The following is a 23,984-nucleotide window of genomic DNA, read 5'->3' as shown; positions in this document are numbered from 1 at the left end:
ATAAGCCAGCAATCAAAGTGAATCAGTAACCTTAATCCCATGGAAAAGCTCTAGAATGGTATAGAGCACACGCCTCAGAAATATCCTGGCCAAGGATCAAGGGAGCTGGGGTATTCATACTCCCACACCTCATTCCTAAGAACATCTAGCCTGCATCCAACAAAGGTACAGGTGCTTGCCATTGGAAGATGCAGGGTAAGGTATACAGACAAGCAAAGGGGATCCCAGCTGTCATGGATGGATCACCGATAGCACTGGTACCTGCAAAGCCAGACGATAAGGTCCAGGTCATAGGATTGGAAAATGAGGACTCAGTCCGTGCTTAGGATGGAGTTTGGTTTTGGGTTTATTCCTGAAGCAGCAAATATGCTTTCCAAATGACCAAAATGAGACAAGACACAGGCGGGTGCACGTGACTCATCACTGCCCCCCTTCAGCCAGACACTCACAGTTCTATAGTATCAGCAGTTGTGCTGACAAGAGCCTACTATTGTGGGTTCATAGCATTTGATTACCTCCAACCCAGAAACAACTTATTCCACTAAATAAGACATCAGTTATGATGCTCAAGAATCATTTTAGGTGCTTTTGAAATTAAAAAAACAAACCCAACCTTTGATCTTTTAAGTGGACACCTACTGAAATTTACCAGGCAGTGAGAAAAACCAGCAGCACAAAAGAGAAAGACAAAGATAAGCAAATAAAACAAATTTACTCTTGAAGAAAGAGAATGTTGAACAGAAGAGAACGTCACAAAAACCCAAATTCTAAAATATTTGAGATGTTAGTGCATCCATAAAACAAGAACAAGATGCTACTTTAAAAACAGAAACAATCAGAATAAAAAAGCACTTTTGAAAATTAAACACATACATAATTGCAGAAATAAAATTTTAATTAGAGGTTAAATAAATTCTTCATAACCAAGGGCAAAAATACAAAGAGATTAAAAACTTGAGAGAACAGATTAAAAGGCATCAAAGGTCAATCAAGGGAGTACAATGATGAACATCTGCTTCTGGCAGAATATTATTATTTTTATTATATTATATAATATTATATCTGATATATTGTATGTGTTTAAGTATTAGGCAATAGACAGTTCAGGACGGTGATCCCTGAGAAGCGAGAAACAAATGAGATAAGCTCTATAGTCACCCAGGCTGACTTTCTAGAGAGAATTTCCAGGCCTCAGCACAGAGAGGAGGAACTCAGAGCCCTGTGGGTTGCAGAGATGGAACTAGGAGTCCGAGAAGGCTGAGGCAGTTGGATTTCTCAGGGTTGAGTGATCAAGGAGGAGAATGCTGCTCACCGAGAGAAAGCTTTGGAGATCTGCACAGGGCTTCCCTCAAGTATTCGGCTAAATACTGATCAGAGCATTTGTTGTAAGGAAACACGAGACCAGGGAAAAAAACACAAAAAGGCAGTAAGGGGTCAACCCCTAGGGCTCATACAGGGTGACAATAGTTCACCAGCCAGAGTGAAAAACCTCATAATTCACGGAGAATCAGGTACAGTACTCAGAAGGCTATTACCTCAAGGCAAGCCTTGAAAGGACCAAACTATTTCCAGGTAACTTAACTGAATCCCAGAACAAAACTCGACCATATTTATAGGGATACAGAAATTTCAAGCACCCAACAATGTAAAATGTTCAGTCTCTGGCATCCCTACAAAAATTATATGCAAAGAGGCAGAAAAATAAAACCCATCATGAGAAGAAAAATAAATTAAAAGAAACAATAGATAGAATTAGTAGATTGTAACATTAAAACATTAAAATTATATTTCATATGTTCAAGAAGGTAGAGAAAAGATCTCTTTATCTAGTATGATAAAGAGAAACATGAAAGATATTTTTTAAAAGACCCAAATCAAAATCCTAGAGATGAAAAATGCAATGTTTAAGATGAAAAATATACTGAATGGGTTTAACAGCAGATTAGACACAATAGAAGAAAAGATCAGTGAATTTAATGACATAGCAATAGAAACTATCCAAAAATGACAGACAGAAAGAAAAAAGAAAAGAAAAGAATACCAGAGAGCTGCGGCATAACTTCAAGCAACCTAATACATATATATATTTGGAAAGAGAAGGCAGAATAGAACAAATATTTGAAGAAATAATAGTAAATAATTTTCCAAACAACAAAAGCCATAAACACACACAGATCCAAGAAGTTCAACAGACCCCATTTCCTTCAGCTGAAGAGACACAAGTTTTCAAATGGAAAGGGCCCACTGAATGATATCTAGTAATCAAGAGTCCAGGTAGTCCAATAGGACAAACTGAAAGTCACAAACATGCCTTTATTCATTTACTGCCACAGGACAAAGCAAAAGAGGCACTGGGTCCCCATGCTTCCTTATCCCCCCAGATGTGCTCAGGCAAGTCAGGTGGGTACAGCACAGATGGGGAGAATTGTCTCACTGCCAAAGATCCCTGCATAAAAGACCCCCCTACAAAAACACTGATGAACCAAAGAGGGGTGAGGGAGAGGGAGAAGGACTAGGAGTGAAAACGGACTGAATCAAAGTAGAGAAAAGTGCCTCAGCTGGGGCTCTGAATGGAAGTACCTGGAATGCAGGTATGCAAATAAGCATGGCTGGCCTGAGGGAGCCTGAGTTCTTGGCTACAATTCCCTCTCGGAACCTGCAGTCCAGTGTACTGCTCCGCGCAGGTCTGGTGTGGAGAGGGCGATTTCCCTGTGAGGCCTGTCAGACAAAACTTTTTAATGGCATTTGGTTGGGACTGAAAGATCACTTGTAGAATTTCAGCCTAGAACCAGCCTCCTCAAATGGGGAGCAGAATAACTGGGGAATATTTCCAATATGCTGGCGGGTGTAAAATCTGGATATCAAGAGAGAGATCTAGGCTGAAGACAACTTTGGGAGCCATCAGCATAAATGACAGCCAATGAACTCATAGATGGGGGGGAAAGGTCACTTAAAACGAGAAGAAAGAGAGCTAGGACAAAGCAATGAGGACACCAATAACTAAGTGACAAGCAGTGGAGCGGGTTTGCAATGGAGATTGAGAAGAATGGCCAGAGACAGAAAGAACAGCAAATGAGTATGAAATTACAAGATCCTGAAAAAAAGGGAACAGGAAATAATAGACACCAAATGTTATTGACAAGTCAGGCAAGATAAAGGCTGTAAAGAGTCTAATACATGTGAATACTAGAAGCTAGCTGGTGATCTTGGTGAGAACAGGGTAAGCATGACAGGAGGGACAGAAACCCAGACTTAATAGACTGCGGAATACATGGGAAGTGAGAAAACAAAGATACAAGGTCGAACAATTAAGTTGGCGAACTCATCCTAGGAAAAGTGCTACATACCTCATTGCTGAATACCACTATGGTCACCTTTGAAGTACTCGGGGAGCTATGAACTGACATCAGCGCCAGCACCTAGTTCACCCTTCAAAGAAATTTTGGAACTCTTTTTCTGGAATGGCCATCAGAGCTGTCATCATATTACCCTTGATGTCCTGAATGTCATCAAAATGTCTTCAATATTTCCTTTATCTTCAGGTAAAGAAAGGAGTCATTTGGGGGCCAGACCAGGTGAGTAGGGAGGGTGTTCCAATACAGTTATTTGTTGACTGGCTAAAAACTCCCTCACAGACAGTGCCGTGTGAGCTGGTGCATTGTCATGAATTGTTGACACAAAGTTCAGGTCGTCTAACTTTTTCATGCAGCCTTTTCAGCACTTCCAAATAGTAAACTTGGTTAACTGTCCAGTTGGTGCAAATTCATAATGAATAATCCCTCTGATATCAAAAAAGTTTAGCAACATCGTTGCAACAAGTTTTCGAACTTAACTGTCAGACTGCTCACAGGTATGGATAAATGTAGATATCAATGGTAGGAGAAACGACAGCTTCTGGAAGGAGTAAAGAATATGACTTTTTAAGATGGGAGAGATTTGAGAATGTTTAATTGTTGGTGAGAAGGAGCCAAAGAGAAAAGATGAAGTCATGGGGTAAGGGAAAAAATAATTAGTGAAAAGCCATCTCTACAAAGAGGTTGTGCACAGAACCAGATGGAGAGATTATCCTTCAACTGAAGGAAGGACATCTTCCTAATAATAGAAGGAAAGAAAGAATGGCTGTGGGTTCAGGTGCGTTTGAGGTCTTTTGTGGGAAGCTGAGGTCTGATCTGTTGATTGCTTAAATTTTGCAAGAAGGTTGGAGCTGGGTGGGAGAACATCTGTTGAAAATGAGAAGTGGTGGGGCAGAGATTTGCAGTACGTGGAGAAGTTTTTAAATTTCTGCCCAGTTGAGGATGGAGAATGAAGTTTTGATTTTTGGGGCCGTGTGACCCTGTAGGTCTTCTCCACTAGAATTGAATCTTCCCCCCTGAGCCTTTCAGACACAGAAAAACAATAACAACAATGGTCAGGGGAGGAAAATAGCCAATATTTATGGAATACCATATGCCAGATACTGGACTGAACTCTTTACATGCATTAATTAATTTAATCCCCATCACACCACTATGACGTACATATTCTGGTGGTCCCCATAAGGAAACAAGATTAAATAACTAGCCCAAGGTCCCAGAATGATGGAGCTGGGATACCAACCCAGGTCAAGTCAACTTCAGAACCATACTCTTAGCCAGCAGGTCCACTGTTCTGTTTCAGAGATACTTAATTACCAGTTGGGCAGAGGGGTGGCTGTCCTCCAATATCATTTAAAACCAGATATCTTTTTCTCCCTGTATGCAGTCAGCATGCAGCTGGTCTCACTCTTTCCTCAAGCTACACTGAACACAGGCTTCAAATATGATGTTCCCTTTGCTTGGAATACTGTTCCCTTTCTCCTTTTCCTGCCTATCTCCTTCCTGCTTATACTCTCGGTCTCCACTTAAAACACCTCTCACTCCACGCCACCTCCCAAAATCCATACTCCTTGCCACCAGACTAGTTGACTGTTTGTACTGGTTGTTTTACTGCTATTTTTTACTTAATTGTCTGCCCGCTGGGATGAGGAAAGGAAGATGATAAAGCACAGAGGAGAATGGCAGTTTGGGAGATTATGGAGCAGAGCTGCTCAGATTCTTCCCTGAGCATCCTGGAGCTAGTGTTCACGCACCCTAAAAGTTTGCTCCTCTGAGCTTTCCTCCACTATCCCCTCTGCCCAAAAAGAAGTAAACTCATTTTTCTGGAAGCTTGTAAGCAGTGGTTGCTAAACTGGGGTACACCTCTCTGGGATTTGTGTTGGAATAGAGAGTCCACTAGGGTGCAATGAAAATCTATTTGCATTGTTAAATAAGAAATAAATTAAGCTTTATTGATGTTTGACAGATGATCTAGCACTAGCACCTTCACTTAGTGTAATTGTCAGAGGACCACATGCCACATACAATGAGCGCAGAGTGGGAGTCCTACCAGGAGGAAATGTGCAGGAGTGCTTTCCTTTGTGCGCTTTTGGAGTTTGTGACTGTGTCTAGCTGTTTATTTGGCCCGGTTAAGCATGTTTACAGATTATGTAGCTAGTTTAAACTAAAGTTCAGGAAATGGGTGTGACAAGATTTCTGTAAATAAACTGGGAATTAAATATAATACTAGTAACACAAAAGTGAATAAAATGTCAGAATTGACCCATTTCCTGTTACTGATGTAAACTTTTGTGGGGGGTTTTGTGCCACAATATTATGACAATCTGATCACACCCTTCAAGAATTCAGTAAAAAAAAAAAAAGTCACAAAGACTATTTGTGAAATGTTTTTACACTCATTGTCATTAACCATTCACCTCCCCCTAAATTATATTGAGCTTTGAGATATTAGCTAATGACAATCTGAAGCCATAACATTAGGAGAATCATAAAAACAAACCTCAACAAAAGAGTATTTCAAAGTGTTTACATCACGGGCCGGCCGAGTGGCTCAGTTGGTTAAGAGCGCGAGCTCAGAGCAACAGCGTTGTCAGCTCGATTCCCACGTGGGCCAGTGAGCTGTGCCCGAGCTGAGCTGGTGAGAGCTGTGTGCTCTTAGCAGCAAGGTTGCTGGTTCTACACCCCCATGGGATGGTGGGCTAAGCCCCCCGCAACTAACATTGAACACGGCACCTTGAGCTGAGCAGCCACTAGCTGCCAGCAGGTGGTCGGATGGCTCAGTGTGCAACAAGGTTGCTGGTTCAACTCCCGCATGGGATGGTGGGCTATGCACCGCCCCCTCCCCTCCGCCCACGCAACTAGATTGAAAGCGGTGACTGGACTTGGAGCTGAGCTGCGCCCTCCACAACTAAGACTGAAGGACAACAACTTGACTTGGAGCTGATGGGTCCCAGAAAAACACAATGTTCCCCTCCCCAATTTCCCAATAAAAATCTTTAAAAAAAAAAGTGTTTACATCGTGTGATACTTACTCTGGTTCTTTACGAAATTTCACAAATGATAACAATGTTCACAAGCTGTTTTTGATGTTTTAATTAACAGCAAAAAACAAAAAGCCACATGTCATGGGGGAACCCTTGTTCTTGCCACTATGTGATGATAAACTAAACACTACTGAAAGATGGGTAAAAAATGTGGCTGAAGATTTGAAGAAACAAGAGTTAAATTTCACAGTGTGGGAATTTTGCCATATAACTACATGGCAACATACCATAAAGGCAGCTCTTTCTAACAAGCCCTTTTCAAAAGTAACATACACAAGGAACTGCTTTTCTTTGTTAGCCCCCAAGGAAGAGACAAGATATAGAGGCAACAGGAATTTACCTCTTTAACTAAAACAAAAAGTTTTAGTGCCCAAATCTTGGTTTCTAAATACCATTCCCCACTAAAAGAAACCAGTACCCCTTGGAGAAATGGCTGATTTCAGGGTTGGGGCTGAAAAGTATTAAATGAACCTGAAACATCTTATGCCAGAGTTAAAAGGAGTGCTCAAAAAAAAAAAAAGATGGGACTTATCAAAAGGAACAGGAGCCACCTTGAAATGGCTCCCATGGACCTAAACTGGGACAATTTGACAGCATTAAAATGGATAAAGAAGATGAATCAGTGGAGTATAGGGGATTTTTAGGGCAGTATAAAACTATTCTGTATGATACTGTAATGGCGGGTGTTGGGAGCCGGCTGCGCGTCAGTGTCTGACATGGCCAAGCGCACTGCTATTGGGACAAATTCTGAAGCTCTGACTGAGAAACAGATACTGCTTTATATCTTAGAAGATTTAAATTCCCCTTTGGATGCCCCCCAGGAGGACGAAGATCTTATACCCCTTCTGATAGATATATCACAATAATTCTATTTTATACACTAAAGGCAATTTTAGTCACACTACTGGTCTCTTAGTAAAGGTCAAAGTACACACCCTGTAAATCTTAAGATCCTGCTTAGCTAATAGTGTTTAGGATAATTGTTAAGTAGACATAGTCACTATAGGTAAAAGGATTAGCCTTAGTCACATTGTCACTATAGGTAAAAGGATTAGCCTTAGTCACAAAGTCACTATAGGCAAAAAGGATTAAAACACAGTTAAGTTGATCTTTTAGCATAAGAAAAAGTCGAGCTGTACCCTGGAACATAAGAATTATGAGGAAGTAAAACCCTGATCTAAACTATGTAAAAGAACTTTTTACTGATGAGATAATGGTCAACTATAAAAAGGGGCATGCTGTAAAATAAAGTGAGACACTTCTTCCTGAAAGTGCTCCTGTGTCTCTGCGTGTCTTTCTTCTTTTTCCTCGCCTACGCCGTCTCCACCTGAGGGAACCCCTGGACCCTGCGGGAGCTGGTCTCCCGCAGGCGGGTACATGATGAAGGGGGGCGGAATATGCTACCTCAAAATATGCTACTTTGGCACACTGATTCTCTTTAATTAAAGTAACTTGAGAAACAGCAGGTGCAGGGACAGACACTGATCCTCTTTCTCCCCCTTAAAGCAGGCAATAACTCTCCCATGTGAAAGGTATCCTCCCTATACCAGGAGGAGAGAAGGCATCCAGAACTACAGCAAGAAGGAATGAAGACAAGGCTGGGTAAGCTGGCTAAATCAACCAACCCTTCTACTTCACCCAATTACTACTCCAAGCCTAAATCCCTTTGTCTTGTCAAGTCTTCACAAACATATTGTTTCTCTCTCAAAGGTAAAAAGCTGCCTGTTTTTGGTTACTTCTTTCAGTCTCATATTTTTATGGGGCTCCCATACATATGTAACTAAATTTGTTTTTCTACTGTTAATCTGTTTTATGTCAATTTAATTATTAGACCGACCAAAGAACCTAAAGGGGAAGAAGGAAAAAAATTTCCTCTCCTACAATGATATTATGCATTTGGCAAAACCTATAGAATGTACAACACAAGGAGTGAACCCTACTGTAAACTATGGACCTTAGTTAAGTACATGTCAGTATAAGATCATTAATTGTAGTAAGTGTACCATACCAACGTAAGATGATAACAATAGGGGAAACTGAGGGAGATGAAAGGATGTATATGGGCATTCTCTGTATTTTCTGCTCACTTTTTCTGTAAAACTGCTCTAAAAATAGTCTATTCATTAAAAAAATTTAATAAGCGGGCCAGCCGAGTGGCATGTTGGTTAAGACTTGGCTTGGGACGCCATCTCTGAGCAGCAGGGTCCAGGTGCGGATCCCATATGAGGGTCAGTGATGCTGCGCCCTCTACAGCCAAGATGATGAACAACAGCTCGACCTAGAGTTGAGCTGCCATGAGTCCCGGGCAATGGCGTAGGCTGCAGTGGGCTGCAGTGGGCTGCCTTAAGCTACCATGAGCTGCCAGCAAGCCAGCATGAGCTGCCAAGAGGCACCGAAAGCAGCCGTCCAATGGCCAGTGAGCGACTGTCTCACCCGAGAAGAGCACAATGATAATACCAATATGGGCCAGTGAAACGACGTCCTCCACAACTAGACTGAAGAACAAAAGGACAGTAACTTGTCTGTTCCCCTCCCCCAATTCCCCCAAAAAAATCTTTAAAAAATTTTTTTAATAAGTAAATAAGGATAGTAATGAACTATAATTGATTAAAATAAGAGTCCCTACTATAATAAATAAAAGAAGCAAAAGCACTTTCCTATAATATGTCAACTAATACTTGTAGTGGGAAGGGCAGTGTTACATTACCATTTCACAATCATCACAGTAGACTGGTTTAGGCAGAGATCATTACCGGATGATAATTACAGACAGAAAAGTTTGATGAAGAACAGAGTATTCACAGGATCTCAGGGTATCTCTCCACAAATTAGTTGCAAGGGAAAAAACAGTCACTACACAGTGGAGAAACTGGATAATACTTTGACTCTGTGATCAAAATTAGCATCACTAATAAGGGGTGAATGACTACAGTGTGCCTGCAGATGGGTTTATCTGAGGACACCACACAACTTATGCAGTATTCCAGCCAGAAATACATAATCTGAATCTAATCATGAGGAAACATCAGACAAGCCCCAAATTGTCATGAAAGACAAAGGCCAGATCTAAAGAAGTTCAGAGAAACACATACACCTATATATCTCAGGAGTTTGTACATATATGTGTGTGTGTGTATGCACAGAAAGCACAAATGTGGCAAAATATTAACAATTTGGTGAATCTGGGAAAAGCGTATGCAGGAGTTCTCTATTTTTGCAACTTTTCCGTAAGTTTGAAATTATTTCAAAACAAAAATGTAAAAGAACATGTTTAATAAAAAATACTGCAAGTGTAACTAACCTTTGATGGATCATTTTGACTTCAATAAAGCGGGGGTGGAAGGGGGTCTGGTTTAAGGTTGGAGAACTAAAACCCACTACACGGGGAATTAATTCATGCTTCATCCACAGACAAACTATGACAGCAAATAAATTGAAACTGAAGTGCATAAAGTGCTACAGGGTGTCACACGTGTGGTACACTTGATTAAAACACAATCCAGTATTTACAATATATTGTATTAAGATGAGGAAAAAACATGAAAATCTGTCCCATGCAAATGCTGTCAACCCCAAAATGAATTATGTATTTTCTACAAAAGATATTTACTGAGCTTTTCTTTAACAAGTGGCTAACATTAGCATGATCTGTCACAATACTGAAAAGCAAAACAAACCAGTGAATGAATTCCTTAAAACTGCTTTTATTGGGAGCAAGTGAAAATCAAAAGAAATTATATAAGTGTAAGCTATGTATAACTCTTGCAATTTAAAATGTATATTTGGGGATATTTCTATTTGGATGTGATTTTTTGTTGCCAAAAACACTGCACACCTTTAAAAACTCAAGTTGTCCACTAAAGACAGAGAGAGAGAGAGAGAGAGAGAGAGAGAGAGAGAGAGAGAGGGAGAGTGTGTGGGGTTGGCGAAGGAACTACCAACATATTTAAAAATCTTTCAAATGAAATGTTTCAGTCGGTTTGGGGCCCATTGTTCTTAATGTAAAAATGCAACCTATTCCAACTAATTTGCAAGAACAACTTTTGGACAGCAGGAAATGGAATTTTAATAAAAACGTTCAGAATCATTGGAAAGGCTTTAACACGAGAATGATTTAGTAATTGCAACCAGGAATATCCTTCTTCATTTGTATCCACACATTCTCGTAGGGTATTTTTCCATCTGTGATGTCGTTGAAACAAAGCAGAGACATATTCAGAATCAAACTGTTGAATTGCAAAGTGATAAGCCAAAGTTTTTTAAAATGAGGATTAACAACTGGATAGATTTATTAAAAATCATTGTTCACTTAAAATGGGTGAATTTCATGGTATGTAAATTATACCTCAGTTGTTTATAAGGCATATTCAATCGTGTTGTCCTCTACAAATATTCATTTTGCCATATAGTTGACAATTAATATTAGTAGGTGTTGCAATTATCAGCTAAGCATTTGATTGCTTATTTCATCTCTCATCCTCTAGTTTTCATTTTGCTTATTTTCATAACGTACATAATCTACTAAGGTTTTAAATAACCATTTGAACGGTGGATTCAAATTGTTTACTGATAAGGGTTGGCGAGCAAGAGCTTTAAGTCCGCTGTTCTGGAGACCACCTGAAGCGCGGAGACCTCACGGTTCTCTCCAAGGGGCCGTCTGCCAGGTCGCTCAGAAAACAAACGCTAGACGCGTCTTGACCTAATTCTGGACTCGCCTGCATTTCGCTCGCAGCGCTCTGCACCTAGGAAGCGGTCTGGCCCGCTAGACAGCGTCCTCATTCCTGCCTCCCTTAATCCCCAAGCCGCCCCAATACCAAGGCCCCCGAGTTCGCGACCAGGGGGAGGAAGGGCGAAGGCCTAGAGCGCCTGACGGTGCGCTCCTGCAGCCATCAGCGGGAAGGGGGAAAGGGATTCCTGAGCTGAGAGATCCGCGCAGGAGCACAGGCAACGCGCCACGTCCCTGCGAGGATCAAAGGCTCCAGTTAGGCGCTATCTTCCGAGAAGGCACGGGAGGATCCCGAGTGGGCGGTCTCAGGCCGGAAAACTGCGGCGCCACGAACAGGCAGGGCGGCCTAACACTTTCCCAGGAGCGAACTCGGGCGTGCGCTCTACTGTTCTCCCCCCCCCCAGGAGCAACCCACGTTGCCAGAGGCGCGGGGGCGGGGCGTGCGCGGAAGGGGCGGGGCGAGCGCGGTGGGTGGGGACTGGCCCGGGGCGTTCCCTGTGCACACAGGCTTCCCGCGGGCTGCTCCCGCACTGCGCTGGTGGCCTGGGATGTGACCGGCCGGGTCTGCGGCGGCCCGAGGACAATGTTTGCCCACCTGGGCGTGACGACCCTAGTGCTGGTCGCCGGGGCTCCATGGGTCTTGCCCTCGGCTGCAGGTGAGAGACGAGGGGTCCCGGCGCAGGCTTCGGGGCGCGGCGCGAGGCTGGGCGGGGGCGATGTTGGAAGCCACGGTCTGGGGAGGTGGCTGGGTGGTAAAAGATGTCCTTCCGGGAGGCCCCTGGTCATCCCTGGCCGCAGTGCTCAGATTGAAACCGACTTGGGCTCGAATAGCAAGCAAGAGGAAGTAGTGTTCAAGATCTTAGGCACGCCGCTTGATTGGCGGCCAGCGTACCCCTCCCCGGACTGGGGGCGCCCTCCCCTCCCGTCCTCCGCCCTCGGCCGCAGCCTCGTCACTCAGCCCAGCGGCACTGGATGTGCGAGAGCCTTCGTGTAGCGTTTGTTTCTTTGTTTCTTTGGGTCGACTGGACCGCTTAATAACAATAAGGATTTAGCCACGAACTATGCATACTGTTCCTGAAACGCATATCCTTAATTTCGTCAACAGCTCCACGTGGGAGGGAGGTGAGGGTTGCAGAATTATTCGTGTTTTCAGGATTCGTACAGGCTAATACAAAGTAATAATAAAAGGAAATTATGCATCCAAAATACAAAGGCCGGGAGCCACCAGGTTAGTCGGCGGTCTCAGGCCGGAAAGAGGGGGTGGCATTTTTAATACTTCGCCAGGATGTAACTGGGAGAATGGCAGCTGTTATAAAGGCTGATTTTGCAGTGCGGAGGTGTGCCCAAAGAGAAACGGGGCTTAACGGTCGCGGGCAGGAATCCAGGAGGTCGGGGAGGCAGCCTAGTGGATTCAAATACTTAATTATTGACTTTGAAAACATTACCCCAATGCGGTACATGGTATCCTGTTTCTCAAACTCTTCCACAAATATAGTACATATATTTGTACTATATTTAGTACAAATGGTACTAAATTTGTACCATTTGGTGGGTGGGTGGTAGCAGGGCTCTAGGTTAGCCCGTGGTAATGTCTTGAAAGTCTTTTTGTTTATGAAAATTTGCGTTAAACTCATGTTTGCTTTAATAAGGATTTCCCTAGAGTTTTCATGTAAAATTAACATTCCAGAAGGATGTGCATTGAGATCCTAATTTTAATCTAGATCAGAGAGAGCTGCTAAAATGAATTTTATACCCAGCTGTGCTCTTAACTCTGTGCCAGGCACTACTCTGAGTGTTTTAAGGGTAGAAACTTCTTTAGGCTTTCAAAACAAACGCTAGGCGCTCTTATCCTCATTTCACATGTGAGTAAACTAAGGTCCTGAGAGATTGAGTAACTTGCCTAAGCCATACCGCTAGCCAGTGGCTGAGTGGAAAATCAGACCCAGGGAATCTGGCCTCAGAGATCTGGTGCTTAAGGTGAGACTGTTTTCCTAAAGACCAAACAGTTTAGGGCCGGCCAAATCGCGTGTTGGTTAAGAGCTGGCTTGGGATCCCAGCTCTGAGGAGCAGGGCCCCAGATCAGATCCCACATGAGGGCCAGTGACACTGCCCTCTACAGCTAAGACACTGAACAACAGCTCAACCTGGAGCTGGGCTGATGTGTTCGCCAGCGGTGGTGTAAGCTGCAGCCCCTGCTGCAGTGGGCTGCCATGGGCTACCGTGTGTAGCCAGCAGCCAATGTGAGCGGCCGTCCAGAAGCCGGTGACTGATCTGCCTCGCCCGGGAAGAGCGCAATGATGGTGCCAACTTGGGCCAGTGAAGCATAGTCCTCCACAACTAGACTGAAGAACGAAAGGACAGCAACTTGTCTGTTCCCTTTCCCCCAATTTCCCAGCGCTGTTCCCATCCCCCAATTCCCCAATAAAAATCTTTAAAAAAAAAAAAACATAAAAATAAAGACCAGTTTAAATTCTCGATTATCCACCTCTGTGTTAAGGGCCTAGTTATCTTTCAATTACCTGATCTACTTTTTTTCTCAAAGGAAAAGTAGTGTTCAAAGCTATATGAAATGTTCACCCTAACTTGAGATCATAATGTTCTGTCTTTCAAAGTCATAAAAATGTTCATACTTTTAAACCTAGTAAATGCAATTCTGAGACCCTAGCCTAAGAAAACTGTCCAAAATATGAGAGGAAATTTATGTTTGTATGGATGTATGTGTTTGGCTTTATGTCAGACTTAAATAAAATAGTAAACTGGCCGGTTATCAGTATGAATGTGAAAGGTTGAAAGGCAACCAATTGTATAAATAGAAGTTTGGATTAAGTGTCTTTTACATGCTAAAGGAGAGAAATGAACTATTATCAAAAGGCTATTGCTAATACTAATAGAACAAAAATCTATGAAATCTAAAATCCTGTTTAATAACTATTTCCAAGTCTCTGTCCATTTATCAATCAGTTATGTGTTGATCTCCCAAATGCCAGGATACCTCTAACTCCAGGGTTCCTTTCCTTAGCAGAAGAATTGCATCCCTGAGGAACTCCCTGGCTCCACCCTATCAGATTTCCTCCTAGTATCTCAAGGCCCCAAATTATAGAATTAGAATATTCTAGACTGGATGCTACAAATGCCATTAGATCTTTTGTTAACCCCTGTAAAGCTAGTCACTGCCCTTTAGTTGCATAGAATCTATAAAATTCCAACAAATGGGATGGGAATTAAGTTTAGAGGAGTGGGGTAAGTGGAAGTATTCTGTTCAGGGATGAAGTCTCAGAGAATATGAGGGTGAAACAAAATAGAGAGTGGGGATGCTTAATTGAGTACCTCCCCCAGTTTAAAAACAAATTCAGAAAATGTTTTCTCAAATGTCTCCCCTTTTGATTCCATACCATAATATCTCTCACTGGAAAGTAGAGGAAGCAGTCCAAACAAAGAAAGTTCTACACAAAGATCCCTGTCTGCGTAAAAGTCTGCAAGTAGATAACATGCTTGTCCTTAGGCAGAAGTAAAGGCTAGAAATATTGTAGGAACCAGAAGTAAATTTAAAAGCTGGTCTTTGAAAAATTGTAGTTTATCATCGTGAAAGATCAGACCTTTGCAGAAGAAGCTTCTGTGATCTCAGCATTATGCTAAGTACTCTGAAAAATGCAGATTAAGTATGCAGATATATAGACCCTGCTCTTAAGGAACTTGCAGTATGGTTGGAGGTTTGTGTTTAACACAAAAAAGCAACTAAAAGAAAAACACCTTTACTCAACAAGTTTTGAGAGCCTGTCAGATAACAGGTACTGTGCTTTATTATTGTTATTTTTTCCCCCTATTTCCGTGTGAAATCGAGCAGTTCAGATTCATTGTATAGCATATGAAGGGAAATCAGCGTGAGCTGCAGTATTTGAGGGAAGTTTTCTAGAAGGGGTCAAACTTGAGCTGAGTCTTGGGGGATTTGAGTGGTCAGAGAGGAAGAGAAATGCAGATTGGAGGGGCCAGAAGAGAGAAATAAGGGGAGAGGGCGTCCACCTGGTGGGAGATTTGTCCTAGGAGTGTAAGAAATAAAGTAGGTCTCTAGAAGTCCTTAAAAGTAAAGAGGAGTAAATGAAGTTCAGACTTGATTTGTTCAGCAGTCAAGACCTTTTCAGGTTCCTATAGGGCTTGGCTGACAAACATTCATACCTCTCTCTCGTGATTTTTGTCATGTGAATTTTCATTTCCTGTACATACTTATTAAGGTTAAAATCACATCTTTGCAGCTCTCTGTCAGAGTATATGAAGCATATATTATCTCTGAATATAGAATGTGAAACCAAACAGTTCAAGCCTNCTGTTCCCCTTCCCCCAATATCCCAGCGCTGTTCCCATCCCCCAATTCCCCAATAAAAAATCTTAAAAAAAAAAAAAAAGTAAAGGCCATTGCCTACAGCTGTTGTAGGCTCAGTGGTAGCAGAACCATTTCTAAGGGTATCATTTCGTAGATTTTTATTTAATAGATTTCCTTGCATATGGTTACATTTTTTTTTTTACACAAACTGTCGGCACTTTTAACATATTGATGTGTCAAAACATGTATTGATGCTAAACATCTTTTGTTTTTAGGAAATACTTCTAAAACCTGGCTTATAGCTGGAATCTGCATTGCATTTTCTATCCCAGTTGTCCTTTACATTGTGAAAGTCTTCTGGAAATTTATCCGTTATGTGTTCTTTCCATCAAGTAAACCTCCTTCCACTATAGATGAGGTATGTTACTTTTCTTTGTCTGAATTTTTCTTAAATGGGAAATATATTTGGTTTCAACAGAATACATATGATTTCTTGATATTTAGAAAATAATGCAGACTGATTTGGGTCTTTTCTTCAAAATTTCAGTGAATTAAGTTTGGAAGCAGTCATTTAGTATACTATAACACGGGATGGTCAAGTTTGACCTTAATCTCATTTTTCTGGCTGTTTGGCTACTGTGGCATTTGTTTTACCATTGAAAGTCTTTGTATCACAGAAAGAGTTAAACGTTGCCATCAGTGCAGAAACTGTATTCTATGGATGAAATCACAGAAAATGAAATAAGAAAACATGAGTTTCTTTCCATGACCCTCTCTCAATTTTGTGTTTTTTGGGCGGGGAGGCGGGGAGGGGTCACTCCTGTGAGGTCAGCATATTTAATGAAAGCACTAAATGATGAAGACCTAAGTATAGATTATGCCCTGGGAGTCGGATGTTCACGTAGGCTGGGCTTCAGGTGCCTGCCTGATACGATATTCTAATATCATTAAGAGCTTAGGCTTTGGAGCTAGAGAGACCTGATGGTGAATTATTGATAAGCTGTAATATATTTGCACTTGCGAGCTCCAGGAACTTGAACAAGTCCTTTTAGGCTGGAAGATGGAGCCAATGATACCATCCCATAGAGTTGTGAGCAACAAAGAGAAACCAGAAAGGCTTTGGCCTGTAAAAATGTTCTGTAAATACTGACTATTTTACTCTTACATCCCTGCGTTTTTAAATGTCATTCCTATATACGCTAATACTCATAGCTGTTACTGAGAGAACTTAAATCTAGCTGATTACAACAGCTAATCTTAGTTGAACAGGGAAAAATTAATTTATCGTTTGTGCTGCTTCTGGATATTTGTGGATTGGATACGAAAATTTTTATTACTTCAGAATTTCCATAACCCCAGTGCTGTCCGCTCCCCACCCTCCCCCATGCTTTCCCACCCCCTGCCCCTGATAGCACAGTGTACTTAGGTATTCTTCATATACTTAACAAAAAAACGATATTAAGATGCACATGACCTCACCAATGGTGGTTTTATTCCACACATTATAATGCAGGTGATAGGCGCTTAGCTGACTTTTTAATATGCATGCCAAAAGATAAGTTTTCTAGATAGCGGACTTCAGAAACTAAAGCTATTAGAACTAGAAAACTGATTTTTATTATTTTAAATAACCTGTTTCTGTTCTTTCCCTTTTTTAAATTAGTATTTCTCTGAACAGCCACTAAAGAATCTATTTCTTTCCACTTCTGAGGAACAAATTGAAAGATGTTTTATAATTGAAAATATGGACACCATTTCTACAATAGGAATTAATCAAATTGATGAAGATCACAAAAAATATAATTCCCAAACGAGTCAAGATTCAGGAAACTATTCTTATGAAGATGAAAACAGTGGAAGTAAAATAAGTGAAGNGTTACTAGTACCAAATGCAACTTTACTTCACCTGACATAAATGTTTATGAAGAAATGAAACTGCGTATAAGAGCAGAAAAGGGAAACAGCACTTCTCCATGGTATGAGGTTGCCCCGTTTATACCATTTCAACAAGGTAAGAAAAAGTGGCCAGCTGAGTTGCATTATAGTCTTTGTTAAATATTACCAGAACAGCTCACTTCTCAAACCCATTCATTTACATAATGAAAAATCTTCCATCTTCCAAAAAACAAACAAAAACCAGCAACAAAGATTCACTTAAACTTACCTCATTCCTGCTTTTGCCTGATTTTTCTGCTTTCCCTGTAATAGTGGTTCTTAAAACATGGTCCTCGAGACCGTTTCAGGAGGTCTGTCAAGTCAAAACAATTTTATAATCATTCAGAAGACTTATCTGCCTTTTTCATTTTCATTTGCTCTTGAGTATACACTGGGATTTTCCAGATGCCATTTGATGTGTGGTTTGATGACTTACTGAATGCAGAAGTAGGTGTGAGGTACATCTGTCTTCTTTATTAAGCCAAACATGGAAGAGATTTGAACAAAAACATGAAACAGCACAGGGCCACTCGTCTCACTAAGTTTTTTGGTTGGTTTGTTTAGGGAAATACAGTTAATTTTATATAACAAATGTTGGTTACTGTGTAATAGGTTTATCGTTATTATTTTAATGAATTAATAAATATCAGTTAATGTTTAATAGGCTAAATATCAAAAGACATAACCCATGTAAAGAAAAGCTCTCTGGTCTGGGACCCTCCGTTTCTTTATGTGTGTAAAGGGATCCTGAGACCAAAAAGTTTGAGAACCACTACCCTGTACGGAACTCCCAGAAGGACTATCTGTCCCTCTTTTCTGTCCTTTTTCTTCCCACTCCCTCTTAACCCTCCCCACTTGAGCTTGTTCATATCACTACACTAAAACTACTCTTGTCACGGTCACCAGTGACCTCCACCACGATGCCCAGTGAGTTCCCAGTCCCCATCTGGCTCCCATCGACGTGGTTGTCCCCCCCTTTTCTCAAAACCCTCCCGTCTCTGGGCCTCTAAGACACTGCTCTGTCCTGGCTCTCGTCCTGCTCGTCGGTAGCGTCTTTGCCAGTTTCTCCTTATCTCTCAGACCTTTAAATGTTGGACTGCAGCAGGGCTCAGCCACTTAAGCTCTTCTCTTTCCGCACTCATTCCACTGGTAATCGTATGGCTTTCGGTACCATCTATGTGCTCTGGACTCCCAAAGTGATATCTCCTTCCCCTTAACCTTGAGACGAATTACCAACTCTCTGTTCAACATCCCTACTTAGATGTCTCAAAGTCACCTCAGATTTAAAATGGCCCAATAAAACTCGTCATCTTCCCCCTCAAAACCAGCTCTTCTTGCGGTTTTCTTCTATCTCTGTTAATGATGTCACCTATTTATTTGCTCAAGCCAAGAGCCTTGGAATTATCTTGGACTTCTCTTTTCCTTACATCCAACCTTCCACCTGTCAACAAGTTCTCAACGATCCACCTTCCGCGTATACCCTGAATCGGATCCCTTGTCCGTTCCCCTCCTGCTGCTGGCCTTCACCAAGCCGCTTTCGCTTCCTCGTCCATCAACCAGGTTGATCTTACCAAAACGTAAATCAGGTCATGGCACCCCTCCAATCTCATTGTTCTTTATTATCTGGCTGCTAGCTAATTCTGATCTCATTTTCTACCATTAAGCCATTGAAGCCACCCCTTTGTCTCTTGAGAATGGTAAGTACCTTTTCCATCTTAGGGGCCCTGCAATTGATGCCCTCCACCCCCCGCGCCCCCAAGTTTGGAATACATGCTTTTACCCTAGAGATTTGCATGACATACTCATTCACTTTAGTCGCATCTCAGCTCAGATGTCTCAGAGAGGCTTTCCCTGACTCACTTATCTAAAACAGCTCTTGCTACCATCCTCTATCCCTTTATATTACTTCATTTTTCCTTATAGCACACATGATATTGTATGTTTTTTGTTTATTGGAGGTTTTTCCCATATCCCCCATTAAAGTGTAAGCGCCACGAGGGTCTCTCTTTGACCATGTCAGGCACATAGTAAGTAATCAGAATTATTTGTTGATTGAATGTTTTGGCATTGTATTAATGAAATTGTACAGTAAATGTTTTGATTCTTGCAGCCCAAATTGGTCCTCCAGAAGTACATTTACAAGCTGAAGATAAGGCAATAATGATAGACATCTCTCCTCCTGGGACAGAACATAGTATCATGTGGGTCCTGGAAAGTTCCAGCTTTAGCTACAGCTTAGTAATCTGGAAAAATTCTTCAGGTGGAGAAGTAAGTATTTTTACCTTTGTTTGATAGGACAGAAAAATGACGTGAATTAATTCTGAAATTTGACTTTGTACTTTTTTATAAAGAACAGGACTGAAACCATTCATTCCAAAGATAAAATTTATAACCTCTCACCAGAGACTACTTACTGTTTAAAAGTTAAAACAAGACTACGACGGCAGAGAAAAATTGCTTCGTATAGTCCAGTGCAATGTATAACTACCACAGGTAAGGAGAAAGTTTTGCTTTTAGATTCAATAACTATATATACAGATTGGCAATCTAGTCATTTTGGCATTTTNAAAAAAACTCAATCTTTCCCTGTTCTCTCAGATGCAGAAATATAAATAATTAGCAGCCTCCCTGTGCTGCAAGCAATCATTAGGTGTTCTTAGATTTTTTTTTATGTACTTTGTTATATTTAAATATTCGATGTGAAGGGAAGAATAACGTTTCTAAAAATAATTTGTAATGTATATATAACTGTCTTCTTTCTTGTTACCTTTATAGGGGAAACACATCTGAAATCTCCTGAAAATGTAGAGGTCTACATCATTGATGACACCTTTATGCTGAAGTGGAACGGAAGCAATGAGTCCATCACGAATGTGACTTTTTCAATGGACTATAAAACGTATGTGACTCTACTTGCTGATTTGCCAGAATCATCTGAAGAATTTTTATAACTTTTAACACCATAGTTTGTTTGTTTTTCAGATTTGTGAAACATTTTGTTTTTTCCATTTTTAGAAGAAATTTTGTCTACTTTGCCTAATACATATAACTTCATTTCTATTGGGTCGTTGGGAAAGTCATGGTGTATTTTTCTGTTTTTCAGCGCAAAAATGCGTCATGACTTTGCCGACGACTCAATGCAAATAGAGACTTAGTCAAATTTATCTTTGGACATTGACACAAAGAGATTCGGGGGAATGCCGATGGCAGACAGCTTCTGCAGTCCACAGCCATACCTGCACTATTCTAGATGCTCCACCTTCTTAAAATATACATCTGGATCTGAACTAGAGGGTCACCATAACTTGAGGCTAGGGGGGACAGAACCCCAAAAAGCCTGCCCACGGTTTGGGAATAAGAAACCAGGTCTCCTCCTGTGGTCACGCGTTCCTATGATCTCCATCATATACAACGTATTAATTTTAGATGCAATTTATAAACATCCATACTGGGGGTGCCAAAAAATGTGTACACATGACTCGTATTCATCTTTTGTTATCAGTATGTATTGAGGATTACAGCTTTAATACAGTCTTTTTCCTTTCTTAAAATGTGTACACATTTTTTGGTGCTGTCTGTATGTTGGACCCTGCGTTTCCACACTTGTTAGCATTTCAGTTCCTCCTCCCTTGTGCTGCCTTTGTACTTAATAATTGCAGAAGTAAACAGAACAGAGGTCAGGAAGTACTTTGCTCAGGGTGTTGGGGCCTGTCTGCTAACCCTGGCTCCTTGTCTGAGAATGGAAGAGCAGGCGTAGGCCCTCCAGTACCAGGATCCCACCCCTTCACTCATGGCCATGGCATGCTGTTCTCCAGTTGACTGTTAATAAAACTGTGAGATTACTTTTAATATCACAGCTTTAGTAGTGTGTGTGTATGTACATACATAGAACACACGTATATGGTTTTTCTTGGAATTAATAATAGACGAATTTTTATCTCAGCGTTTTTCTTTAAATTGAATTTTGAGTTTTGTTACCAATTTTGTTCTTTGTGTGAGTTCAGAATTTTCATATTGAACGGCTGTTTTAAGTACAGCAAAGATGACCTCAGATACCCTTCGTTCAAGTTCGCCAGTAATAAAGAACAGAGCCACAGACAAGCACTGTCGTTCTTCCTTCACACGTTACAGTTATTGCTTATACTGAATTCTCCAGTCCACAGCCGTCTTGTGTCCTTTCATTCTGACTTTAGCATCAAATGCATTATTCCAGTGTGTTCTTACTCTGTTCTGCTAGCTTTAAAAACAATCGCCCCTGTAAAAATATGCCCGACTGCAAGTTTGGGGAGGCCATATAACGTTAGTGTAGTATAGTGTAGCATGGACTTGAGCCAGGCTGCTTGGGTTTAAGTCCATCCTCTGCTACTTACTCTATCACCGTTTCCTTATCTGTGAAGTAGAGATAAAAACTATGACCATGTATAATTTGGCATCCAAACCAGATACTTTTGAGAGTGAAAAGAGGCACTTAAATTTTACATAAGCTGAAACAACAAGCTTAAACCAGGACTGTCCTAGGCAAACTGGGCTAGGACACCCGAATAATAAAATGTCTAACTAAGAAAGTTATTATGAGTATTGAACAATTGTGTAGAAAGTGCTCAGAACAGTGGCATAGAGTAAGTGATCAGTTAAAGTGTAGTTAATAACAGCAGCAGACCAGTGTCTTTTAGTGTAGTGTTTCTCAGACTGGAGCACGTACGTTGTTGGTGATAAACAGTACACAGATGCATGAGTAAGCCATTAGATCCTGGTGCGTGTAGGACCCACGCTAAGACATCAGTGTTTGTGGCCTGTACCTAAAATTTGTTATGATGTAGGTGCTGTGTAGTAGTCTTCTCATTCCATAAATATTGAATGCCTTTATTTTGTATTTTTTTCTTTGTTTTTCTCGTCATTTTGTTTTTCTTTTCTTTTTTTTATTTGTGTTGTTTTTCCTTTGAATTCCAAACACTCTTCTGGGTGCTTAGACTACATCAGTGAAGAGGAGAGACAAAGATGGCGTGAAGTTATATCATGAAACCTGTTTTATGAAATGAATTTCATATTGGTTATATATTCACTTCCAAATTATTTTCTGTTCTGATGTACATACTGTATATGATAACGTATTTTTTTAAAGGAAATATAAAAGTAGCTACCACGGCAGTGGCTCCCTTATATGCAAAAGCAGTTGTAATAGAGTGTGCAGGAAAGACAGATGTAAAAAGTGAAGGTGGGTTGAAACCATATCAGGGCTTAGTTTTAAATTTTTTTATAAAGTTTTCTGTTTATAATAGAGTTTTCCAGATGAATGGACCATACAGTCGTTACCTGCTTTTTGCCTGTAGCTCATTTTGTTTTGACCTTCTGTGCCCCTGATTTAAAGAAGCCTGTGTACTGTACTCACTTCCCAGACTTCTTATAGCTCCTGCTTTCTCTGGAATTCTTATTTTCTAATCAAAGACATTTGAGAAAAACAAAACTATCAAAAAAACCTGGATTTCGAGATATGGAGGAGTTTTTCAGGAATGTTTATGTTAAAATAAGGTATCATTAATGCCAGCTCTACTCTCAGAGCTCAGGTAGGTAATTAGAAGAAGTAACTGGCCAGGAAGGAAGTGTTCTATATGCTAGTGTGTATTTTTTGGAAATTTAAAAAAATGTTTCCTGTTTGAAAAATAAGGTAGACTTGAATTTGGGTCAGCACCAAAATTATTTGGATAGCATCCCTCGTTTCTGTTGTTGTAAAGCATCTTTAAAGTGAAGCCTACAATATTCAAAAAAAAAAATCAGCTAGATTTTTCATAATGCTAGAATTATGAATTAACCTTGACAAAACTGCCTTCTCAGAGGATAATTTCTCTATGTGGTTTAAGGTAGGCAGGGCTTAACCATAGGTAGAAGTTTTGAGATCTAATGTTTGTTTTCTGTCCCTCACATTCACTTCAGTCTCCTTTCCCCCTTTGGAGCCACAGGTCCTTTCTGTTTGGGGCACTGGATGCCATCTTGATTTCTTCATGTTTGAAGAATCTGATAGTAATCACTTAAACTTTTTGATTGACTAAATCCACGTTGAAGAGTTTGTTAGTTTATGTGAACATTTTAAGTTCTTTGTTTCTAGTGATACAATAGGAGGAATTAAGGAGATCAGCAAGCAGAAGAGATGGTTTGGTTTTGAGGAAAGCAGAGGAAATTCTCAAACCAGGTGGAGTCTGAGGTCGGTCTTAAGAGTAGGAAGTCTGTTCATAGGAGGAGATCAGAAGGGAATCATCCGATCCAGTTTCCAAATTCTCAGTAAGAAAGAGAAGATCCAGAAATGCCAAGTAGTTGTCCAGAAGTCACACAACTATTTTTAACAAAACTGAAACTAGTCCACTTTTACCTTATAGGTCATTTCTGTCTCTGCTTCTTTGAAATCTAATGCAACAACATACAATTACACACAAGTACACACAATTACATAAGTACCATCTATATATATGCGCCGGACTCCCAAAATGACATCTCCAGCCCCATTCCTTCCGCTTACCTCTAGAACTGTATTAAAGAGTAACCGTATGTCAGAATTAATCCTTTTTATGAATAATGACTTGGTATATATGTATTGAAAAAGAGTGGAATGTTAT

The 23,984-nt window shown here is 40.8% G+C and overlaps 1 protein-coding gene across 1 annotated transcript in view; it reads left to right on the top strand.

Annotated features, from left to right (window-relative positions):
• The first annotated feature begins 9,549 nt into the window (after nt 1–9,549).
• The window catches only part of IFNAR1 (interferon alpha and beta receptor subunit 1), a 27,230-nt gene continuing 12,795 nt past the window's right edge, over nt 9,550–23,984 (top strand). The window contains exons 1-5 of the mRNA XM_019626948.1: nt 9,550–9,624; nt 11,200–12,113; nt 17,316–17,452; nt 19,487–19,644; nt 19,728–19,869. Coding sequence (XP_019482493.1) covers nt 9,550–9,624; nt 11,200–12,113; nt 17,316–17,452; nt 19,487–19,644; nt 19,728–19,869 — 1,426 coding nt within the window. The remainder of the gene's footprint in view (nt 9,625–11,199; nt 12,114–17,315; nt 17,453–19,486; nt 19,645–19,727; nt 19,870–23,984) is intronic.

This window comes from Hipposideros armiger, unplaced genomic scaffold, assembly GCF_001890085.2.
Source record: "Hipposideros armiger isolate ML-2016 unplaced genomic scaffold, ASM189008v1 scaffold_695, whole genome shotgun sequence".
Lineage (NCBI taxonomy): Eukaryota > Metazoa > Chordata > Mammalia > Chiroptera > Hipposideridae > Hipposideros > Hipposideros armiger.
The sequence above is the reverse complement of the archived record's forward strand: the minus strand, read 5'-3'. Positions and strand labels throughout refer to the sequence as shown.